We start from the raw sequence: 23,830 nt of genomic DNA, 5'->3' as shown, positions 1-23,830 counted from the left end.
ACGATTGTATAAGAAATTTTACATTTTCTTATTTATGCAATATTTCATGTTAAAAATACATAAGTTTTTATAAAATCAAAATAAAGGAATAAAATTTTGTTTAGTCATAATATTTTTATGTAAAGTTTTTATAGCTGTATATATACATACTAGAGTTGGGCTCGATATAATTATCTCGCTATTGGCTAGGTTTATTCAATGTTTTATTTACTTTCTTTTGGTTATCTGAATTCTGACTATTAACCCTATTCTTCCATTATCTTCACCCTAACGATTTCTTTCTTTAACCCTTAACGGTAGGGGGGAGGGGGCGTTGAACGCCCCCCCATCCGGTTTTTTCTATCTCATTTTCTGTGTGTGAAAGATAAAGAGCCCAAACTGCGTGACTTTTTAAGTTTGGGTATGACACATAACTGAGAGTTGGAATTTTTTGAATATCTCCATCCTGGCGGGCACAGGATGCCAGCAAACCTGGCAGGATCATCCAGGTAAAGAGCAAAAATATTTTTATGACTTAAACAAAGTATTTTATCTTGCCAAAATACTAAAATATCCTCTAGTAGTACATCCTTATATGAAATACAGGTGTTCAAGTCAATTTCAGGTTCCAGGTATGATCCTCCAGGTCTCCAGAAATCTTTAAAAGGCTCCTGTGGCCTCAATTTTTGACTTAGAGACTTCAAATTTTAAACTTGAGCTTTTCTTACATGTCTAAATAACGTATTAAAATTTCATAAAGATCCTCCACCGTTTTTCCGCCGACCGCCGAATGCGGCGGCTGGCAGCTGCCAAGTACAGCTGCGGCCGCTGAAATTTATATTTTGACATTTCAAATATAAAATTTACATAAAGATAAACATTTTCTGCAAAAAAATTGTTCTTCTAGCTTCAAAAATAAGAAAATTACAGCCGTTTGAAATTTATAGGAAAAAAAGGACCTAAAAACAAAGGTTGTTAAATAAAAGGGTGAAGGAAGCGAAAATTGACTTTGACTTACTTAAGGTCGGAAATTCATCATAACACAGGGGACTTGTACAAAAAAATTTAGCCCTCTAGCTCTAATAGGAACTGAGATAATATGGGGGGCGTTGAATGCCCCCCCCCCCCCAACTGATTAAGGTGCGGCAAGGGGCCCGACTGTTAAGGGTCAAACTATTTTAGGATCTTAATATTTTTTATTTCAAATTAACGTCCTGAAAGGGTCAAATGTTTAGTTAAATGTTAAATTTTAGTTCAATATCTGACCACATTACGCATGTATCGCTAGTATCAAATTATTTTAAAACTAAGTTTTCTTTTATTTTCTATATTATAAATTTAAATTTTCTGTTTTATGGATAGAAATTTAATACTTCAATATAATTCAAATAACAACATGAAATAAAAAAATGAATTTATTCTTCACACAGTAAAATAATAGGTCTTATCGTTCTGGTCAATAAGAGTTTATTGCGGATTATTGGAGCACTATAAGTTTAAAACGTGTATTGTTTGGAAAACTTGAGCTCATATAAAGACATTCATTTCCTAGATAGATCTGTCATGGATCTTGATGCAATAAAGCAGGCTGTTTTGTACATGTTAAAAATTGGAAGATTTCATTAAACAAAAGTTCCCGCAAATATAAGTATTAAATAACATATGAACAAAATTGTAAATAATTTTACAACATGGAAAGATAGAGTAAGGATTATTTGATGAATCATCTGTGGTCCATGTAACACTAACCACTATCCTAAAAACTTCTTATATGAAGAAAACTATTTTGCTTCTTTTACTAGCAGATTAGTCTAGGCGAATTTGTTTCTTTGGTTTTGGCGTTTTAGATAATCTAGCGGTTATTGAGATCTTAATGCACAGACAGGCATACAAATATCTTATTAACTAAAACTGTTTAAACATGTATAGGAAATATAGAAGACGAAGAAAGTCCCTCAATGACGTCATAAAAATGAGGGATGAGGATAGGAGGAGTGGGAAAGAAAACCCTTAAAAAAGAGATAATCCCTCGTTTTTATGACGTAACATTTTTATGACGGGACTTTCTTCGTCTTCGAAAATATATAAATTTAAGGAAGAACTACCACATCCATAGGTAGCGAAGCATGTGAGTTGTTGTTAATTTGTTAGAATTTAGAAATTGTAATAGAATTGAATAGGCTGCAGATAAAAAAAAAATCACGAAACCTTGTAAAGTAAATTTTTGTATACAAACGGATTGAAAGACATACGGACGGATTGATATACGTACGGACATACCCTAATATAGAGTAGCTGCGCTAATAAAAATCCATTTCCATGCAAAAAGAAAGTTATTAGCTGTGTTTGACAGTAAATCTCTTTGAGGTTTTTGTTTATGTAAAATTTAAAGTACTTTGCTCCCCTTCATTTAGCTAAACAAATCTTTTGGGAGGGAGTGGATAACCCATCCATGAAAACGGTCTCTTTAAAATCAAAACACAAAAGATTTTTAGTATATATTAGGATAGAACTCACAAACAATAGTTATTTATCGAATAGCATTATAGACAGCTTTTCGCGGATATTAAAGTAAAAATTATAAGATTAAAACCAGTTTTGTTAGTCCCTAGAGACAGAAGGTCCGCGCTAACAAAACTGGCATTAATTTTATGATTATTATTTAAATATTCGTGAAAAATTATCTGTAATACGATGCAATAGATGATTTTTTGCTGAGAACTGGTTCTAATCCAGCGGATTTTAATCGGATTGGAAGCGATATGGGATAGTACATTATCACACCACTGGGTATGTGTCCCTAGTGTTTGATTTTCAATTCAAAATTTTCCTTCGAGATTTTAGATTTTAATGAGGGCTCGGCAGCAGTGCCTGTAAGCCTCAGGGAAATCAACCTTTTACAATTTTAGAAATCAACTGGAAGTCTAAACCTGACCAACAATTGGCAATCTCTTTTCCAAAAAAAATTCCAAGCAGTCAAACAGGCTTAAACTTGAGGCCTAGTCGCGGCTGTCGAGCCCTCAGGTGGATTCTTACAAAAATTTGTCCCACTAATCGCTTAGTGGGGCAAAATTGTTTTCGTGAAAAATCCTCCAAAATTACGTAAAAAATCTACAAAAATTAAATAAAATCTTATGTTCATAATCCTTCTATGATTTTATTTATTTTTTTTGTAGATTTTTAATGTTATTTTGGTGGATTTATCACGAAAACAATTTTGCCCCACTAAGCGATTAGTGGAGCAAACTTTTTTTAAGAATCCACCTCTGATTTTTATAAGCTTATTTTCCAATTTTTCCCTATTATATGTTATAGATTAAGTGAAATCAACGAAGCATAATATTAAAATTTTGAATGAATTATCAAAAAAATCCATTTTATGTTTAAACCTTTTAATATTTTTAAACAAGGGCAATTATGTTGAAAGTTTTTAAGTGTAAAGATTTCTTGTTTATTGGCAGATTTAAACAAGATTAAAATATGCGCTTCTAATCAAGTCCTGAAAATATAAGCATGTCCTGAAACAGAATCCTGTACTTAAGCAATTTTGCAACAAATCTATATACAATTATGCTTACTAAGTTTTGACACTCTACAAGTGTGCGAGTTTGTTTGTTTAATTTTTGATTTCAGAGCTTCGTTTATATGGATGATGTCATCCTTGTTGTTTATTAAAAATGAAAATTATTTTTGCAAATTTTATATACGTGTTAATCTTGGAAGGGGTTTGCTGACATAATTTTTCAATAGTTAGTGTTTACTAAACACAACTACTACAAATAACGCTAAACTAATAATAATATTAAATAGAACAACAAAAATATTAGGTACAGAATGGACCTATTTTTAAAAATGGATAATTCTACCTTTTTGCTTTTATCCTTGTATCAAAGTAACAGGATGTCTTTGTGTGTGTAGCTTAAGATCCCGCTAACCGCTTAAACAATTCTCCTTTGCATTGAAACTACTTATAGATCTAGGGAAGGCCTATAGATATTTTGGGGGAGGGTACCTCCACCTTCCCAAGGGAAGGATATAACCCTTCCTCCAAAAAGTCTAATAAATTATTTTCTCGTATTCATTCGAATCCGGTGGATAGGAACTGGTTCTCATCCATACGAAAAAACTATGTCAGCCGGTGCCTTCGGCACCTCGGGTATAAAAAAACTGGTTTTAATCTCATAATTGTACATTCTATATCCGCGGAAAGCCGTTTGTAATACGATGCGAGAAATAACTATTAAAAGTTATTTTATTTTATCATGTTGATAAAACTACTCAGCAACAAGGTTATCTGATATCTTAAAGGTCAAGAATAATGTTATTATTTGTTATCAGCATCTCACTAATCTATTTATCATGTTCAATTTATTATTATTAGCAAAATAATTAAGGATTCCCCTATTCTGGTCAGCTGAATTTTAGTTTCCGAATTTGTATGTATTATCCTCATCCTATCTCAATATTTACTACTAGCTTCAAACTTCCAAAAAAAATTCAAAATTTGAAAAATTTAAATTTTGAATATTTAATAAGTCGTCTCATTATTTATTTTTAAATTAATGATGATGTAGCTGAAAATAGCTTTTGCATTAGTTGGGTTATCTGTCGTACAACTTCGGAAATAAGGGAACAAATAGGAAATCAATTTTCAGTTGATCCCTATTCTACTACACATTCTGCAGGAAAAGAAACATTTAGTCTGAAAAATAGAAAATAAAGGATCACAACATCCATAAAAGCGAATCTCTAAAATCAGAAGGATAAAAGAAAGGTAACTCTTGTAAGCACTTAATAAGTAGAACATTAATTTGTAAATCTACACAAAATTGTACATATATTTTCATTATTAGGATTATATTAAAAAAATAAAGAAATGCCTCTTATATAATATTGACCTTTGTTGTCCCAGGAATCATTATACCCTATATCAGATAAATGGTATTATTCATATAACAAGTTGTTGTCAAAAAAGTTTAAATTAGCATGTTTTAAATAATAATGCTTTTAATAATGTTTCGAAAAACAGAGAAATATTTTTTAAAAATAGTTTTATATTAATGTGAACTTTTAGGTTTTTAAATTTTTTAAACCTCCAAGGAGCATCAACATTTCAGTAACTTTTAATCTTAAAAGATAAAATAGAGGCGAAAGTTGTTTAACGCTAAAAAAGATTAGTTAGAATCATTGGCGTACAGGGGGATTTGTCATAGGTTGCAAACATTGAGAGGATGGTGTTGATACCCCCAAACAAATGCTAATGCTTAGACTATTTTAAACTTAATACTTTTTGTATATTTGTATATTTTAGGTTGTGAAATCTTTTACATCCAATGAGATACCTGTAGGTAAGCTTTTTAATTTTTTATCCAGAGCTGGATCTTTAAATCATTTTAGTGGTGAGCCAGATCGGGGTGAGCCAACTTTCCACCAATGAGAGCACAGCATTTTATAAAATGAAGCTCTGTGATTGGCTGAAATTCGGCTCACCCCGATCTGGCTCACCACTAAAATGATTTAAAGATCCAGCTCAGTAAGTTTTTAGAACCGATTAATATTCGGTGGATTAAAACCGGTTTACAAACTAGTTTTAATCTTATAATTTTCCATTTTATTATCTGCGGAAAAGTAACTAATAAAAAGCTCCTGCCACATTTAGGGGGAAAATATGCCACTCTATATAACACTTAGCCTAAATGATAGGGATGGATAAAAATGCACAAGAATCTTGTGAGGCTTTACTTTGGCCAAAGGGATGGTTTTATGCTATTCTTTTTCTAAATTTAAGTCTTTGGCTATTTTCTTTATCTACCTACGCCTTCAAAACGCATAAGACTTGAGACACAGAAAAGTTTAATAGAATGGAATTTAAAGAAAAATTTATTTATTATAATTTGACCTGTTGTTTGCTTATTTTATATTTGTTTATTTATATAAAGTAGTTCTCCATATTAGTAAAGCTTCCCAAAGGTCTCGGGACAGTTTTAGGCCATATTTTAGGGATGAATGTAGGCTATTTCTATTTCTTTCTTTAACTAATTGATAATCTTTTACAGAGCCCCTAGTACTATTGTACAACTATATTATTAAGCAATGAAACTATACATTTTTATTAGCATTTTTCTATAATGAGGGTCGGTCAGTCCGTCAGTCAGTCTTTTAGCTCTTTTCGTTAATTTGGTCATGTTAAAGTTGTCCTATCAATTTCAAACTTTGCATGTTGATTCCTGTAGTAGTTAGGTACAATTTAGAAAGCGTAGCAATTCTTTAATTGTTACCAGAATGTCCGTACGTCCATTTTGAACATGTTGATTTTTTACTTTTTTAACAACAAATTTTCATATGATAGGATTATTCGATTGATCTGATTTTCGATGTACTGATTCCTGGGATAACAAATTACAATATTATAAGCGAAGCAACTCTATAATCAATTCTTAAAAATGTAAGTATGTCCATAAACATTATTCTGTATTAAGCAGTTTTTCAACAAATTTACTTACAATTTTGCTTCGACTTCTTATAAATTTATTTTTTGACACTATACAAGTGTTAATGTCCGTTTGCCCTACCGTTTCAGTGCTTCGCTTTTATGGATGTTGTCCTCCTTGTTTCATTCATGTTTAGAACTTAACAAAGTAAAATAATTAGAAATGTCTTGGGGTTAATAGCATCAATTCATTATTACAAAACTTTCATTCAGGAATTTAAAAGATGTCCAATCTAAAATAAATAAAAAATTTTTACAAATTCTCTTTTCAACCTCCCTTTCTCTTTTTTTTCTAAATACATATTCTATTCCTTTACATTACACTGGTGGCTACCCGAGCATCTAGGGGCTGTGCGACCGAAAAGGGTGAAGGAATATATTAGAAGAATAGCATAGAACCATCTAAAGGCTTTGATTTTAAATGAAATAATCTTATACAATTATGGGACCTACTGACAAAGACCAAACCCTAGTAATCTCTGTCTCAGCAATTTACCTTTTTTTGTGCTTATATAAGCATTTTTGTCAGATTTAAGTAGGACGTGCTCACATCGGGAAAGTCCGCACTTTACAACAAAAGTGGCTTACTTAAATCGGACATGTCGGACTAACGAGCCATTTTCGTAGGTTAATTGCTTACTTGAAGAACTATTATTGCCCTATAAACCCCTAAAAATCCCCAAAACTAAGGGTGGCTGATAAGAATCAGCCAAATCGGACGCTTTTGACGTAAATGTCTTACAGATTAAGATTTTAATCCGGATTATTTTTCCTCAAAATTTAATCCCTTCTCAGCCATTTAGGCTATATTTGTAGTTGATTGCTTACTTAAACAAGCCATTTTTGTGATTAATGTCCTACTTATATCTTCCATTTTTGCTACAAGCCATTTTTGGGATTGATTGCTTACCTAAATCCTCCATTTTTGCTGCAAAACCCTTACTTAAGTAAGCCATTTTTGGGGTTGATTACTTACTTAAATCATCCATTTTTGTTGCAAAATTCTTACTTAAATGAGCCATTTTTGGGGTTGATTACTTATTTAAGTAAGGATTTTGCAACCAAAATGGATGATTTAAGTAAGTAATCAACCCCAAAAATGGCTTATTTAAGTAAGGATTTTGTAGCAAAAATGGATGATTTAAGTAAGCAATCAACCCCAAAAATGGCTTATTTAAGTAAGGTTTTTGCAACAAAAATGGATGATTTAAGTAAGTAATCAACCCCAAAAATGGCTTATTTAAGTAAGGATTTTGTAGCAAAAATGGATGATTTAAGTAAGCAATCAACCCCAAAAATGGCTTATTTAAGTAAGGTTTTTGCAACAAAAATGGATGATTTAAGTAAGTAATCAACCCCAAAAATGGCTTATTTAAGTAAGGTTTTTGCAACAAAAATGGATGATTTAAGTAAGCAATCAACCCCAAAAATGGCTTATTTAAAAAAGGTTTTTGCAACAAAAATGGATGATTTAAGTAAGTAATCAACCCCAAAAATGGCTTGTTTAAGTAAGGTTTTTGCAACAAAAATGGATGATTTAAGTAAGCAATCAACCCCAAAAATGGCTTATTTAAGTAAGGATTTTGCAACCAAAATGGATGATTTAAGTAAGTAATCAACCCCAAAAATGGCTTATTTAAGTAAGGTTTTTGCAACAAAAATGAATGATTTAAGTAAGCAATCAACCCCAAAAATGGCTTATTTAAGTAAGGATTTTGCAACCAAAATGGATGATTTAAGTAAGTAATCAACCCCAAAAATGGCTTATTTAAGTAAGGATTTTGCAACCAAAATGGATGATTTAAGTAAGCCATTTTTGGGGTTGATTGCTTACTTAAATCATCCATTTTTGCTACAAAATCCTTACTTAAATAAGCCATTTTAGGGGTTGATTACTTACTTAAATCATCCATTTTTGTTGCAAAATCCTTACTTAAATAAGCCATTTTTGGGGTTGATTGCTTACTTAAATCATCCATTTTTGTTGCAAAAACCTCACTTAAATAAGCCATTTTTGGGGTTGATTGTTTATTTAAATCTTCCATTTTTGCTGCAAAATCCTTACTTAAGCAAGCCATTTTTTGTGATTAATTTCCTACTTTCATGATAAAAATTGGTAAAATTGAACCTATATTGCTGTAAAAAAAAACTAAAAAAACTTTATAAGTCAAATTATATTAAACTACATGATATTATACAGTATTACAATACATTCAAAAATTTTATATTCTTTTAAAGTTTAAAAAATGACTGATGAAAATTTGTTTTAAATTGATACAAATAAGATTTTAAAATCAAATTCATTAGTTTTCTGGATAAATCAATCTTCTGTTTCTGATTTAAAGTTGTGTTATAAAGTTCCAGCAAAACCACTCTAACCACAGACTGAAACAATCTGTCTTTGAAGTGATTCTAATGTACTCTAATGATATTTTGATTGATTGATCAACTCTGTTCTTCAATGAAGTGAACTCCTGAGAAAAAATTACAAAAAATGAAATATATCTTAATATACTGATATGAAATACACAAAACTACTCTTTCTAACATATGTTTCTTTAATATTTAACAATAAATATTCATGAATCACTATTAACATTTAGAATAAATAAATACTAGTAAAATAAAGAAAATATCTAATATAGTATTTGTCATTTGGGGTTAGACTTTTATTCAAAAAATAAATTTAAAGCTATTATATATAAAAACAAGCAATGAAGTGCACTGATGTCTAAGAGGGGAAGGGTGTACAGGTATGATAACCCCCAACCCTCAATGAAATTTGGCATTCAGGAACTATGACATCATTGTGAAGCTTCTATGACACACAAAAAGTATTTTTTAGGGTTTAAAAACCATATTACTTAGTGAATCAAAAAAAGTAGCATATGTTCTTGATCTCCCTTAGATTTCCCCACAAGAAAATATTTAAAAAAAGAGCCTAAATTTTGAAAAAGTAACTTAAGAAAAAGTAACTTTTTAAATGAAACAACTTTTTTAACAAAATTAAGGTAAAAATCCCTTTATTTTTGTTACTAGCAGAAAACTTACAAAAAGTGTAATAAAAAACTAAGTTTTAAGTTGAAAGCATTTTTTTGAGTCTTGTAAGGTTAATGATATTTTTATGATCCTAACTTTATTAACAAAAAAGATATCAACAAAATAAAATTTCATCAAAAGAGTTTTTATTTTCAAAAGCATAATTTACCAGAGATCTAAAGAGATATGTCAAAAAGGGGGCGAAATAAATGTTGAAATTAATCCTTTATTATACACATTGTAAAGAAAAAATAATATTTTTTAAGTTAAAAGCATTTTTCTATTATTGGGGTTAATTATCCCCACAAATTTTAGCCCCAAGGTAAAAAGTTTTGGGAATAAAACAGATTTACAACTTGAAATGGAAATTACCACCCCTTTCAAAAAAAAGCTTGGAAGTCCTTGAAAGTCCTTAAAAATGTAAGAATCGATCTAACACCTCCAAAAAATTGGCAAAACTTAATAAAAATATGAAGATTGTTAGCATAATTATCCCTAAAAATGTCATCTCTTTATCTTTTATAAACCCTGAACCACTTCATTATGCAATTTCCATTTTTCTGGATATTTTGCTATGGTAGTCCATAAGTGTACAGATTTACTGTATATTATTTCTATTTGTTAAAGCAACACATATGATAAAAGAAAAATATTCTGTTTAAAGTAAAATGCTTATGTATCGATCAAAAAATAATTTTTTTTTGATTTTTTACTGATCCACTTCATTATGCAAATCCAAAGAAAATCAATGGGAAAAGTTTTATTTTGCAATTTTCTCCTCTTTTGAAGATTGAATCTGATAAAATAAAAAATTTTTATAAATAAGAAATATTTGAAAAAAAGAAATTTGACCCTTATCACTTTAGAGGACAGCTGCTGAACCCCAGTTTTATGGATGAAGTTAAATACTTGTTAAAGATATAAATTACCCTCAAAAGTATAAAAAAATGTTTTTTCGTGTGTTTAAAAAAATCCATTTTAAAATCTTGATTTTGAGGATGGTGGCCTTTAAGGTGCTCCTACTGGTGGTGATGGTGAGCCAAATGTTATCAGAGTGCATGCCCATGATGACAACTTATATATTGCACTATGGTCCAATTTTTGTAGTCATAGCAGCCTCAAGCCAAGCAGTAATAAAATAGAAAAAAATGCAATTTAAACTACTCTAATTCATAAGGTAAATATTGTAGTTTTTAGATGATGGTTATATTTTGTGTCGGGAGGCTCCATTGGAGGCTGCTATGACTACAAAAAATCATACATAGGTTAATAGACAAGTTGTTGTAATGGGCATGTACTTAGATAACATTTGGCTCACCATCACCATCACCTGGAGTATCTCAAAGGTCATCATCCTTAAAATCTAAATTTTAAAGGTAATTTTTTTAATACATGAAAAAACATTTTTGTATACTTTTAAGGGTAATTTTTATCTTTAACATGTATTAAGCTACATCCATTAGACTGGAGGTCAGCAGTTGTCCTCTAAAGTGATAAAGGTTGAATTTCTTTTTTTCTAATATTTCTTATTTAGAAAATTCATTAACTTCTACCTTATACTGTTTTTCACAATAATCAATGCATAAATCCCTTGAAAAATTGTTATTTTATCAGATTCAATCTTCAAAAGAGGAGAAAAGTGCATAAAAATGTTTCTCCATTGATTTTCTTTGGATTTGCATAATGAAGTAGACCAGTAAAAAAATCCAAAAATATAGTTTTTCATTGATACATAAGCATTTTACTTTAAAAAGAATATTTTTCTTTCATCATATGTGTTGCTTTAACAAATAGAAACAATGTACAGTAAATCTGTACACTTATGGACTACCATAGACAAAATATCCAGGAAAATGGAAATTGCATAATGAAGTGGTTCAGGGTTTAGGAGTTGAAAAAATCATGTTATCCCCTTTCTGTCTCAGATGGACGGACAGACAGATTGACATTTCAAATAATAGAGTAGCTTCACTACTAATTATAGAGTAGCTTTGCTACTAAAAATAAGCTCAGAACTCATATTTATAGTTTTAGGGGGGTCTTTTGCTCCACTAGCCTCTATAAAGGAAGTCCCGAAATGAAATCTGTAATGGTTACTTCTTAAGTTATGTTAAAAAAGTTTTCTTTATAAAAATCAGATTAATATCTTTAAAAATAAGCTCAGAACTTATATTTTTAGTGTTTTGGGGGTTCTTTTGTTCCACAAGCCCCTAGAAGAAAAGTCCCAAAATTCAATGTTTACATTATACAGGTAGTTCCAATCATATAAATGAGCTTACAAGCTATAAAAACAAGCCCAACAATCCAGGGCAAAATTTGGTACTGAATTATAAATATTATTGTATCATTTGCTGCATAACTAAAACACACACACATAGAAAAACTTTTGGGTACCTATATTTTTGGGTACCCCAATGCCATAGAAATGATAAAGGAGTAATAAAAGAATTTTATTTGTGTAAGAAATATATTTAGAAAGTTTAAAAAAAAAAACAGAGGGGGATAGGAATGAGGATACTTTGTTAAATAGTTTAATGTTGCTGCCCTACTTATGGATATACTTATCCTTGTTTCAAATTCGTAAAGTATAATGTTGCTGTGCTAAATATGTATGTTACTGTCCTTGTTAACATTAGAAGGAATAATGTTGCTGTGTTACTAATGTCCTTGTTAAATTTAGATTATTATAATGTTGCTGACAAACTTGTGGAAATAAATGCACTAGTTAAAATCAGTAATTTACCACAAAAATGGCACAATTAAGTAAGCAATTTACTTTTTTCATAATTACTCCACGAGGAGAGATTACTAGGGACAGCATAATATAATTTTGCTGCGCTATTTATGAATATACTTCAACATCACTTAAACATCACTATTGTATGATATTGCTGCTCTACTTTTATTTATACTTGTCCATGTTAAATTCAGTATAGTAAAATAATGCTGTTCTTCTTATGAACATACTTGTCCTTATACCAGTATTACCTCTAGGGGCTCGGTGACGCTTCGGGTGCAATTCCTATCCACGCCACATTGAACCTACTCTGTGTTTTAAATTGTAGTGTAACGCGCTCAATCGCCCATTGTATTAAGTAAGGTAACACCCAATAGACAACTAAATCTTTGATTGCACGAATTTTGTCTAGAGTCCTAACTGCATTTTTAGTCCATTGTCGTATCCCTTACATATCTGATAGTATTGGATAACAATAAAATATAATGTGGAGGGATAGGTCAATAGCAGATAAATAATGCATTAACATTAGTTAAAATATAATTTCCATCGTGATAGTTTTATTAACCATGCTACAATGTTACGAGGAGGGATAGGACACTTAGAGGTTAGTTAATATACAGCCATTGGTCAAAATTTTTATGATTAATTATTGGAAGGGAGATTAATTTTATTCATTTTCATATAACTAAGATTTTACGAGTTTCACCAACAACTTGTATCCACCGCAGCGTAAAGATAATAATTTTTAAGCTGTAAGGGACAGGAATCTTAATGGATAACACAATGCATGATAAATTATAATACTCCCTAATGATAATAAACAAGATTACTCCTTCAAGATTTAAGTTATTGGTTGAAAATTTACTCATACAACAAATAAAATAATGTTTTTATAAAACTTTGGATGCCATTGTAATTAACAATCCAATGCCCCCCACCTCCCTGGTGAAGGATTATTTATCACATCGTTTTAAAAGCAAGGATACAAAATTTTATCATAAAATTAATTCAAGATTTGTTGTTTTATTCAGAGTTGCTCAGAAATTGTTTTTAAACCGCGGAAATTAATTAAATTCTGAGCCATACGGGAATAGTTATTTATTGTATTATATCATAAACAACTTTCCCGAATTTAACAAGGATGACAACATCCATAAAAGCGAAGCTCTGAAACGGTAGGACAAACGGACATTAACACTTGTATAATGTCAAAACTGAATAATCAGAATGTAAATGTATAAGAGTCAAAGCGAAATTGTAAGTAAATTTGTTGAAAAACTGCTTGATACAGGATAATATTTATGGACATACTTACATTTTTAGAACTTGATTATAGAGTTGTTTCGCTTATAATATTGCACTTTGTTATCCCAGGAATCAGTATACAAAAATTCAGACCAATCGGATAATTAGAACACATACAAATTTGATTTGTTGTTAAAAATGTAAAAAAAAATCAACATGTTTAAAATGGACGTACGGACATTCTGGTAATGATTATAGAGTTGCTACGCTTTCTAACTCGTACCTAACTTCTACAGGATTCACCATACAAAGTTTGAAATCGATAGGACAATTCTAACATGCCTAAATTAACGAAAAAAAGCTATCCGTTACGGACGGACGGACCGACCCTAATTATAGAAAAGCTTCGCTTTTAAAAACAGTATATGAATTTAAAAATTAGAATTATTTATAGCATCGTATTATAGTTAGCTTTCTGCGGATATTAGATTTAAAAATTTAAAAGTTTAAAACCAGTTTTGTTAGCTCTGAATGGTCGAAGGACCTGGCAAAGAAAACTGATTTTAATTTTATGGTTTTTATTTTAATACTCGTGGAAAATTGTCTGTAATAAGTTGCTATATAGAATTTTTTAGTATGGATTAGAACCGGTTCTAATTCAGCGGATTTTAATTGGTTTTGAAGCCATACTGGAAAAAAAATATTTTCGGTACTAGGGCATACTGAAAAAACATTATATCCTGTTTTTTATGAATACAAAAATGTACATAAGATTAAAACCAGTTTTGTTTACCCGTGCCTTTGGAATCTCGGGCTAACAAAACTGGTTTAAAATCACACAAAAAAAATGTAAAAAAATTTAAAAATCAACATATTTCAATTGGACGTACAAACTTCCTGTTCATAGAGTTGCTACGCTTCTTAAATAATACACAGGAATCACCACTTACTGTTTGAAATTGATAGGACAATTCTAAATCGACATAGTGTATGAACAGACGGACGCACAGACCCTTATCATAAACAAATAAGATTATTGAAATTACATCACCAGGCCGGGATTTGACATTATTATTGCATCGTATTATAGACAACTTTCAGTGTAAAGTAAAATCCTAATACTAAAGTAACAGAATGATTGTTTGTCTGTGTGTCTGTCTGTGCAGGGAGTAAGGGAGGGGACAATGGGCAATTAAATCAATATAAGAGTTATCAAAGAAAGGGCATAAATTCCAGTTTAATCCAATAAATTGGTAGGCAATTATAAAGGGATTATTAATTGAATAATAGATTTCCATAGCGTCATGTAAAGTGAAATCACAACTTGTTTTTGATGAAATATATTGAGGTTTTTTGGTGTGATTTTTATATTAAAAGATTATTGGACCCGGCCAGCTGCTAGCAAGAATATGACTGCCCCTTTTTATTCTGTTTATTTCCCTTGCCCCCCCCCCCCCTCCCTTCTCCCCGTCTGCTACATTACAAACTAACACAACGAGTGTTTATTTCCCTTCCCCCCACTTCCCTTATCCCTTCTCCCCGTCTGCAATATTCAAAACATACATAACGAGTAGCGGCATTCTATGCGCAAGTCCCCAAACTCAGTCAGAAACTGCTAAATTCTTGCAATTCCCTTTAAGCCAGTCCCCAAAGTCTGAGACTCATAAAAATTGAATATTCGATCCATTGTCCCCTCCCTTACTCCCTGCTGTCTGTGTGTATGTATCTTGCTAACCGCTGAACCGATCGGGTTCTCCTTATCAGGGTAGATTCTCATGGTTTCTGGGAAGGTTTATAACTATTTTGGGGGAGGGTACAACCACCCTCCCAAGAGAAATGACAAAAAAATCGAAGTTTTAAAAAATATATGGGAGACTTCAACGTAATATAAAGAGAATTATCGTAAAATAAAGAAGTAATGTAGAGACTTTAACAAATATAAACATCTAAAGTGCCACTAGAGGCCTCTAGGGGCGTAGCCGCTAGTAAAAAATATAGGAATTAAAACAAAACTGTAAGGTATTAATTTTATGATTTTATATTAATATTCATGAAAAAATGTCTGTAATTTGATGCTAAACATGATTCAGTATAGCCGATAAATTGATGTACATCCTTAATGATGAAACACAAAATTACCCTATTGTATATTAAAATTAGTGGTTTAAACGTTACACTCTACTTAGTGAATCAACCAATCAAAATTCAAATCATAAGTCCCCAAAGTTGTTTAGCCAAAGAATAGGAAAAGTTATTATAAAACTTTGGGGATTATTGTAATAAGCCCATTGTCTTATCTCTCGGCTGAGAACCGGTCTTAATCCAGCAGTTAATCGGTTTCAAAGCCATACTGGAAAATGGATTGTAACTCTTTAAAAGAAAACCTTTTTATAGTCAGGGTCAGTCTGTCCATCAGTACTGGTTAGCTTTTTTCGTTAATTTAGACATGTAAGAATTGTCCTATCAATTTAAAACACACTACATTATAACAAGTAGGTACGATTTAGGAAGCGTAGCAACTCTATAATTGTTAAAAGATCTTAATCATCTTATTTTTCGACTACTGATTCCTATGACAACAAGGGACAATGTTATAAGCAAAGCATATCTTTAATGAAGTCCCATAAATTTAATTATGTCCTTATACAGTATCATGCTAATTTAGTTCTGACACTCTACAATTGTAAATGTTCATTAACACTTGACATATCAGCAGTAGGGACCACTTTTAACGTCTTAAACTGTTTTTAACCTATTTTTAAAACGTATATAAAAAATATACTATGGCACCAGTAAAATCAGACTGCAGAGCCTAAATTTAAATTAAGTCCCTAATAAACTTTTTTGGGGGGATTTAAATATTAATTTTTACTGTTGCCGTGGTCATTTTGACCAAAGCAAAAGGTCTTTTTTTTATTTGGGTAAAATTCGTAGCTTTTAGAGTGTTTTGCATCATAAATATTGTATTCTGGTATAAAGTAACATTAGGCCTTATGATTTTACTATAAAAATTCACTAAAAAGTTAAATCTTTACAATATACCAATGAATTAACATTAACATGTTTGTGTTCGTTCACCTATTTTAAACACATAAAAATTGGCTGTAAAGGGTTAAATTTGATGACAAGATGACATGATGTCAACAAATGTTTATGCAATACAACAAAATTATTTTTGACACATATACAAATATGATATAAAATAAGATTATTCAAACTTATTTTTTTAAATATTTTTAAAAAGTATGTATCTTTTACGTGTATAGTTTTCATTCTTTTCATTTTAATTAAATAAAAATTATTTAACTACATTGTAAATAAGTCACTTTGTGAAAACACTCTTTCGGAAATTATAAATAATTGAAATGAAACCAGAAATCTTATTGGTTTAACTTTAGCATTATGTGTTTTATTGTATTATGTTAAACTTTTTATTGAAATTGATTGTTTTAGAAAAAAAATTATTTCCATTGAACAGAGAGAGTTTTTTTATTATTGTATTGATATAAACTGAATCATATAAAATTGTTCTGTAAGAAACAATTTAACCCCAAACTAAAAGTTGCTTTTGCTCCCGTCAAAATGATCACAGCAACATATAAAATTGATTTTTAAATCCCCCCAAAAAAGTTTATTGGGGACTTAATTCAAATTTGGGCTCTGCAGTCTGATTCTACTGGTGTCATAGTATATTTTTGATATATGATTAAAAAATAGGTTAAAAACAGTTTAAGTCATGACACGATGTCGGGTCGAGATTCAAACCCATCACCTCCCAGACAATGAGCGGATGCGCTACGTGTTGAGCCACGATTGCGAGTTAAACACAATATTTAATAATTATGTTATCTTATTTGTTGGCCCAGAAGCTTTCGGTACTTATATCGAAGTTTTAGAATCGCAGGAACCTAAAGGGATATGACAATGGCCGATAAATTAATTTACATCCCCAGTGAACAAAAATTAATAGATTACAATTAGAATTAGAAACGTTTCGAAACTATAGTTTATAAACTTTGGGGACTTGATTCACAAACAGCCCAATTTACCATCCCTCCCTGAAAAACGCACGCTCATTGGTCAGTTTGGGTACTTTTTTTTATCGTCCATTGTCTTATTCCTTACAATTCTTGTTATAAACGAAAATTAAGTTTGAAGTAAAGAAAACAAGGATGACAACATCCATAAAAGCGAAGCTCTGAAACGGTAGGACAAACGGACATTAACACTTGTATAATGTCAGAACTGAATAATCAGAATGCGAATGTATAAGAGTCAAAGCAAAATTGTAAGTAAATTTGTTGAAAAACTACTTGATACAGGATAATGTTTATGGACATACTTACATTTCTAGGACTTGATTATAGAGTTGCTTCGCTTATAATATTGTACTTTGTTGTCCCAGGAATCAGTATACCAAAAATCAGACAAATCGGATAATTAGGTCACATACAAATTTGTTGTTAAAAATGTAAAAAAATCAACATGTTTAAAATGGACGTACGGACATTCTAGTAATGATTATAGAGTTGCTACGCTTTCTAACTCGTACCTAACTATTATAGGAATCACCATGCAAAATTTGAAATCGAAAGGACAATTCTAACATGCCTAAATTAACGGAAAAAAGCTATTTAAAAAAGTAAAAAAATCAACATGTTTAAAATGGACGTACGGACATTTTGGTAATGATTATAGAGTTGCTACGCTTTCTAAATCGTACCTAACTACCAAAGGAATCACCATGCAAAATTTGAAATCGATAGGACAATTCTAACATGTCTAAATTAACGAAAAAAGCTATCCGTTACAGACGGACGTACGGACGGACGGACCGACCCTAATTATAGAAAAGCTTCGCTTTTAAAAATGTAATAATAAGTTTTGTGAGCCCCGAGATTCCTAAGGCTAATAAAACTGGTTATAATCTGTACATTTTTCAGTATGGCCTAGTACCGAAAATATTTTTTCCAGTATGGCTTCAAAACCAATTAAAATCTGCTGAATTAGAACCAGTTCTAATCCATACTGAAAAAAATCATGTATAGCAACTTATTACAGACAATTTTCCACGTGTATTAAAACAAAAAATCATAAAATTAACATCCGTTTTCTTAGCCAGGTCCTTCAATTATCAGAGCTAACAAAACTGGTTTTAATCTTATAATTTTTTTATTTAATATCCGTGGAAAGCTGAATATAATACGATGCGATAAATAATTATTTTTTTTATATAATCATACAAAGTAGAACGATGTCTGTCTGTTTGTTTGTAATGATGGATCTTAATAACCACTGAACCGATCGGGTTCTTATTAACAGGGGAGCTTCTCATGGTCCCAGGAAGGTCTATAACTATTTTGGGGGAGAGTACTATTACCTCCCAAAAGAAATCAACTCAAGAAAAAATCTCCCCCCCCCCCCAAGAAAAAAATCTAAATAAAAAATCGGTTTTGGGATTCAACACCCCCATCCTCAAATGCCCCTAAAGGCCACTAAGGGGCGAAGCCAATAGTGTTTTTTATAAAGTAACAGGATCTATGCATGTCTCTGTCTATCTGTACCACATTATCTCGCTAACCGCTATAATTCTTCTTACAATGTAGTTTCTTATAGGACCTGGTTAAGGTTTATAACTATATTAAGGGAGGATACCAACACCCTCCTAAAAAAATTGCCCTTACACTTTTCTACAGAACAAAATTAGTAAATTATCATATAAAACTTTGGGTACCAGTGTAATTTATGGTCCAATGACGCCTCCCTTCCTTATTTGCTCATAGATATACATCAAACGTTTTAAGTACCAAACATCAACCTATTTATATTATTATGCAAGTTCGTAATCGTAACCTTCCTTATATTTGTCTCTTATATATAGTAAATGTAAATAACAAAATGGATAGCTTATGAAAATGTAGAAAGCTTTGTGTCAAAATAGTTTTTAAAACAGACGCACTTATGGACTATATGTACTGTATATCATATATTACTGAAATAAAGTAATGCTCAAATGTGATCCAAAAAACAATAAAAATATTAATCTTTTAGATTCCTTGTATCTGCCGCTATCGCCGTAATGGTGCGTCCTACGTGGATGCTTCTGATAACCACTTTTGTTGGGCTCTAGGAGTTCTAGAAAAAAGTATTTCTTGGTCAAGTCCGTAAAATGACTCCCAGGACTACTTCAAGGGGTTGAAACGGTTCGAATTAAGTAATGGCCAGAATAAAACAAAATTTGGGTATTTTGACGGATTTATAGCATTTACTTTATTTCAGTAATATATGATCATTTTAAACTTAAGAAAACAGAGACTTACCTTATATTTAATAGAACAACTATAGTTTCCTTTCAATAGAGCTTGGCTTGGTTAAAATTATGTGTTGTATTGATTTAACTTTACGATTTTCTACAATTCAAATATTCTTTAAAGTATTATTTAATAGATAGAATATTGATCTGTTAGAAAAATGTATAGTCAAAATAGAAATATAATTCACTTGAGAATATTTCTTTTTTTATCAAATAACTCGTAACTGTAGAAAATAAATTGCACAGATTTACATAACAAATACATCTTTACTCTAGGAGTAACTTTGGCTTACTGACGCGCGGCTGACCCGACACGTTAGCTAGTGTCTTGACCCAATCGATGACCCGGCACGACACACACACACATATACACTTACACACACACGATCATACACACGGAAATACAAACACATACACAGATTTCAATTTTAGGTTTGGTATTGTAAGGGAAAAGACAATTGACAAATAAATTTTACTTAAAATTTAAAGCAACCAAAATTTGTCTTTTTAGTTATATTTTGGTGCTTTCACAGAAAGTACTTGTTGAGCACTGCCACCCTTTTATTTTGTAATAACAATTGTAAAACTACCTGGCCTCACCCCAATATAATCAAATATTAACAAGGATGACAACATCAATAAAAGCAAAGCACTGAAACGGTAAGACAGACATTAACATTTGTATAGTGTCAGAATAATCAGAATATAAATGTATAAAAGTCGAACCAAAATTGTAAGTAAATTTGTTGAAAACTGCTTGATACAGAATAATGTTTATGGACATACTTACATCTTTAGGACTTTATTATAGAGTTGCTTCGCTTATAACAGTATACTTTGTTGTCCAATGAATTAATATACCAAAAATCAGATCAATCGGATGATTAGATCACATGAAAATTTGTTGTTAAAAAAGTAAAAAACAAGGATTACAACATCCATAAGTAGCGAAGCATAAAAATTCGTGACGGACTGACAGACAAAGTGAATTATAGAGTAGCTTCGCTACTAAAAACGACATGTTTAAAATGGACGTACGGACATTCTGGTAATGATTATAGAGTTGCTACGCTTTCTAAAAGCTACCTGTTACGGACAGTGGACCGACCATAATTATAGAAAAGCATCGCTTTTAAAAATAAGGGGCGAGGTTGGGTTTCAGTGCTTAACAAGGATCTAATAGTAAAAGTGCCATTCTTATTATTTTTGGTTTATTTACTATGGGTAAAAGAACTTGGACACTGATATTCTGTCACAAGCAGTCAAAAGTCAATGTAAGTAAGTACCCAAATTACATGGTTTTCAGGAAGACCGGACATCTTAGGCTTTTCATTACACTTGTCCTCAAAGTTTTATATTAATGTATTCTTAATCGTTGGTATACTTTGGGGACTTTTATTAGAATTTGATTAGTTATTCATTAAGTATAGTGTCAGTGTCCAAACGTTTCAACCACTAATGACAAACTACAGAAGGGGTATTTTTGTGTATCATTATTTGGAATGTACGTCAATTTATCAACTTTTGCCTTATCCCTTTAGATCCCTGGAGGTTAAAATTTCAATTAACGTTTCAAAAGCTTTTATGCCAAAGAATAAGGTAAAGTAGTTAAGAAAATTTGTACATACTTTAATTCAGGAATCTTAGGGGATAAGACAATGAACGTATAATTCTACAATGATGTTGAATCAAATAACCCCTGTTGTACATTAAAAATTACAGGTAAAGCTTTGGGCACTACAAGATATAAAATCAATCAAAACTCAATGAAAGTATCAAAAGTTTGGGTATAGTCCCTTTCGTGGCAATGCGCCTTAAGGGGCGATTCCTCGTTTTTTTTCACAGCAGCTTTTCTCCTATTTCTATCCCCTACCGGGGGCTCTAACCCTGCGGGGCCAATTGCCTAACCCTGTGGGGCAATCACCTAACCTAACCTAAAATAACCTATCAAAAGCCATTTTATAAATACGACGCATCGCCCCTTAAGGGGCGTTGCCACGATGGGGACTATACCCAAAAGTTTTTAAGCGGACTAAAGAGCGAGAGTGGTAATAAACCTGTGTAATTTATTGTCCTTCTAACTTCTTTACAGCCCAATGTTGTCTCCCTCCCTGGGTATAGTAAGTGTTGTCTACAGGGAGGAATAATGGATGAAAAATGAATTAAATTCTATCTTTGATATCACGAGAAAGATAAGAAAAGGAGAGTATAAATATCAGAGAGAATTTTATTTCCCATTGTCCAATCCCTTGTGAAGCTTCTCTGTAACGTCTGTTCATTTTTATTATGTCATAATTTTCCTATAGATTCAAACTTCAGGTAATGATTCCTGTAACAAAATTTAGATTTGGAAAGCGAAGCATTTCTATATCATTATCAGAAATTCTTAACTTTGTTTTGTTTTTAAAGCCTAGAGTGCCGAAGGCCCGGTCCAACAAAACTGGTGTTAATATTATGATTCTAATTTTACTATTGCTAGAAAATGTCTATATTATGATACAATACATGTTTTTTTTCAGTATGGTTAAGCACCGGTTCTTATTCAGCGGATATTAATCAATTGTGAAGCCTATTGTAAAATCAAATAAATTACGGACTAAATGATGGACAGGCAGAAAAGTGAATTGTAGAGTAGCTTCGACTTCTATTCTTTCTTAGTTGTTTCCAGAGAGGGAGGAGACAATTGACTGTTTATTACAATAGTCCCCAAAATTTTACAATAACGTTTTCTTATTCGTTGGTTTTGGGGATTTTTACTGAATTTTGATTGGTTGATTAAATTGAGTGTATAAACATTTGAACCACTTATTTTAATCTACAGATGGTGTTATTTAGCGTGTCATCATTAGGGATGTGCATTAATTTATCGACCATTGTCTTATCTCTTTAGATTTTAATCAATTTTAGGCATATTTTTTGGTGGTATCTAAATTTTTTTTCTTGTGGACAGGCCTTTTAAGTGAATGCTTTTCATTACACGACAACAAATTCAGTTTTAAGTCCCATGTATGTGTTATAACATACAATATAGGCCAACGTTAAAATTTATCTGGAAGTGATGGGACAATGGCAGATTGATTATTATACCTTTATAGATAAAAATGAATTGGTTTGGCAAGGATAATTAATATTCCATTGTCTTTAACCATTATCCCAGAGTTAATTAAATCTACAGGCATTTGAATCTAATTTATGAAGCTATTTATAATTTAAAGTTTAAATCTATTTTTACAGTTTTGATAAGCAACAAGAGCGGGAAAATGTTGCTTTATCAAGATGACTGAAGTAAATAAATTTAATGTGTAGTAATTTTTTTCTGTATCTATGACTGTTTCTTGTCTAGATGAATTTAAATTTGAAGCGATTTTTTATACTTTTTAGTAGCGAAACATCTCAATAATTCAAAATGTCCGTATTTATGTCCATCCAATTTTTCACCTGCCTTGTTTGTTCGTCTGTCTGTCTATCTGTCCGTCTTTTTGTCCGTCTTTTTGTCCGTCTTTTTGTCCGTCTGTTTGTCTGTCTGTCTGTCCGTCTTTTTGTCCGTCTGTCAGTCTGTCTGTCTGTCCGTCTGTTCTTCTGTCTGTCCGTCTTTCTGTCCGTCTGTCTGTCTGTCCCTATTTCTGTCCATCTGTCTGTCCGTCTATTTGTCTGTATGTCTGTCTGTCTGTTTGTCCGTCTGACTGTCTGTCTGTCTGTCTGTCTGTCCGTCTGTCTGTCTGTCCGTCTTTCTGTCCGTCCGTCTGTCTGTCCTTCTGTCTGTCCTTCTGTCTGTCCTTCTGTCTGTCTGTCCGCCTGTCTGTCCGTCTGTCTGTCTGTCTCTGTCTGTCTGTCCGTCTGTCTGTCCGTCTGTCTGTCCGTCTGTCTGTCTGTCCGTCTGTCCGTCTGTCCGTCTGTCTGTCTGTCGGTCTGTCCGTCTGTCTGTCTGTCCGTCTGTCCGTCTGTCTGTCTGTCTGTCTGTCTGTCCGTCTGTCTGTCTGTCTGTCTGTCTGTCTGTCTGTCTGTCTGTCTGTCTGTCTGTCTG

The 23,830-nt window shown here is 31.7% G+C and overlaps 1 protein-coding gene across 1 annotated transcript in view; it reads left to right on the top strand.

The window, feature by feature from the left end:
- Window positions 1-23,830, top strand: part of LOC145312963 (putative G-protein coupled receptor 21) — an 81,756-nt gene that overhangs the window by 36,996 nt on the left and 20,930 nt on the right. The window contains exon 9 of the mRNA XM_080152176.1: window positions 5,291-5,327. Coding sequence (XP_080008302.1) covers window positions 5,291-5,327 — 37 coding nt within the window. The remainder of the gene's footprint in view (window positions 1-5,290; window positions 5,328-23,830) is intronic.

The sequence above is a fragment of the Acartia tonsa genome, chromosome 3, assembly GCF_053477335.1.
Source record: "Acartia tonsa isolate MP-2025a chromosome 3, ASM5347733v1, whole genome shotgun sequence".
Classification (NCBI taxonomy): domain Eukaryota; kingdom Metazoa; phylum Arthropoda; class Copepoda; order Calanoida; family Acartiidae; genus Acartia; species Acartia tonsa.
This window is presented reverse-complemented; position numbering and strand designations above follow the sequence as displayed.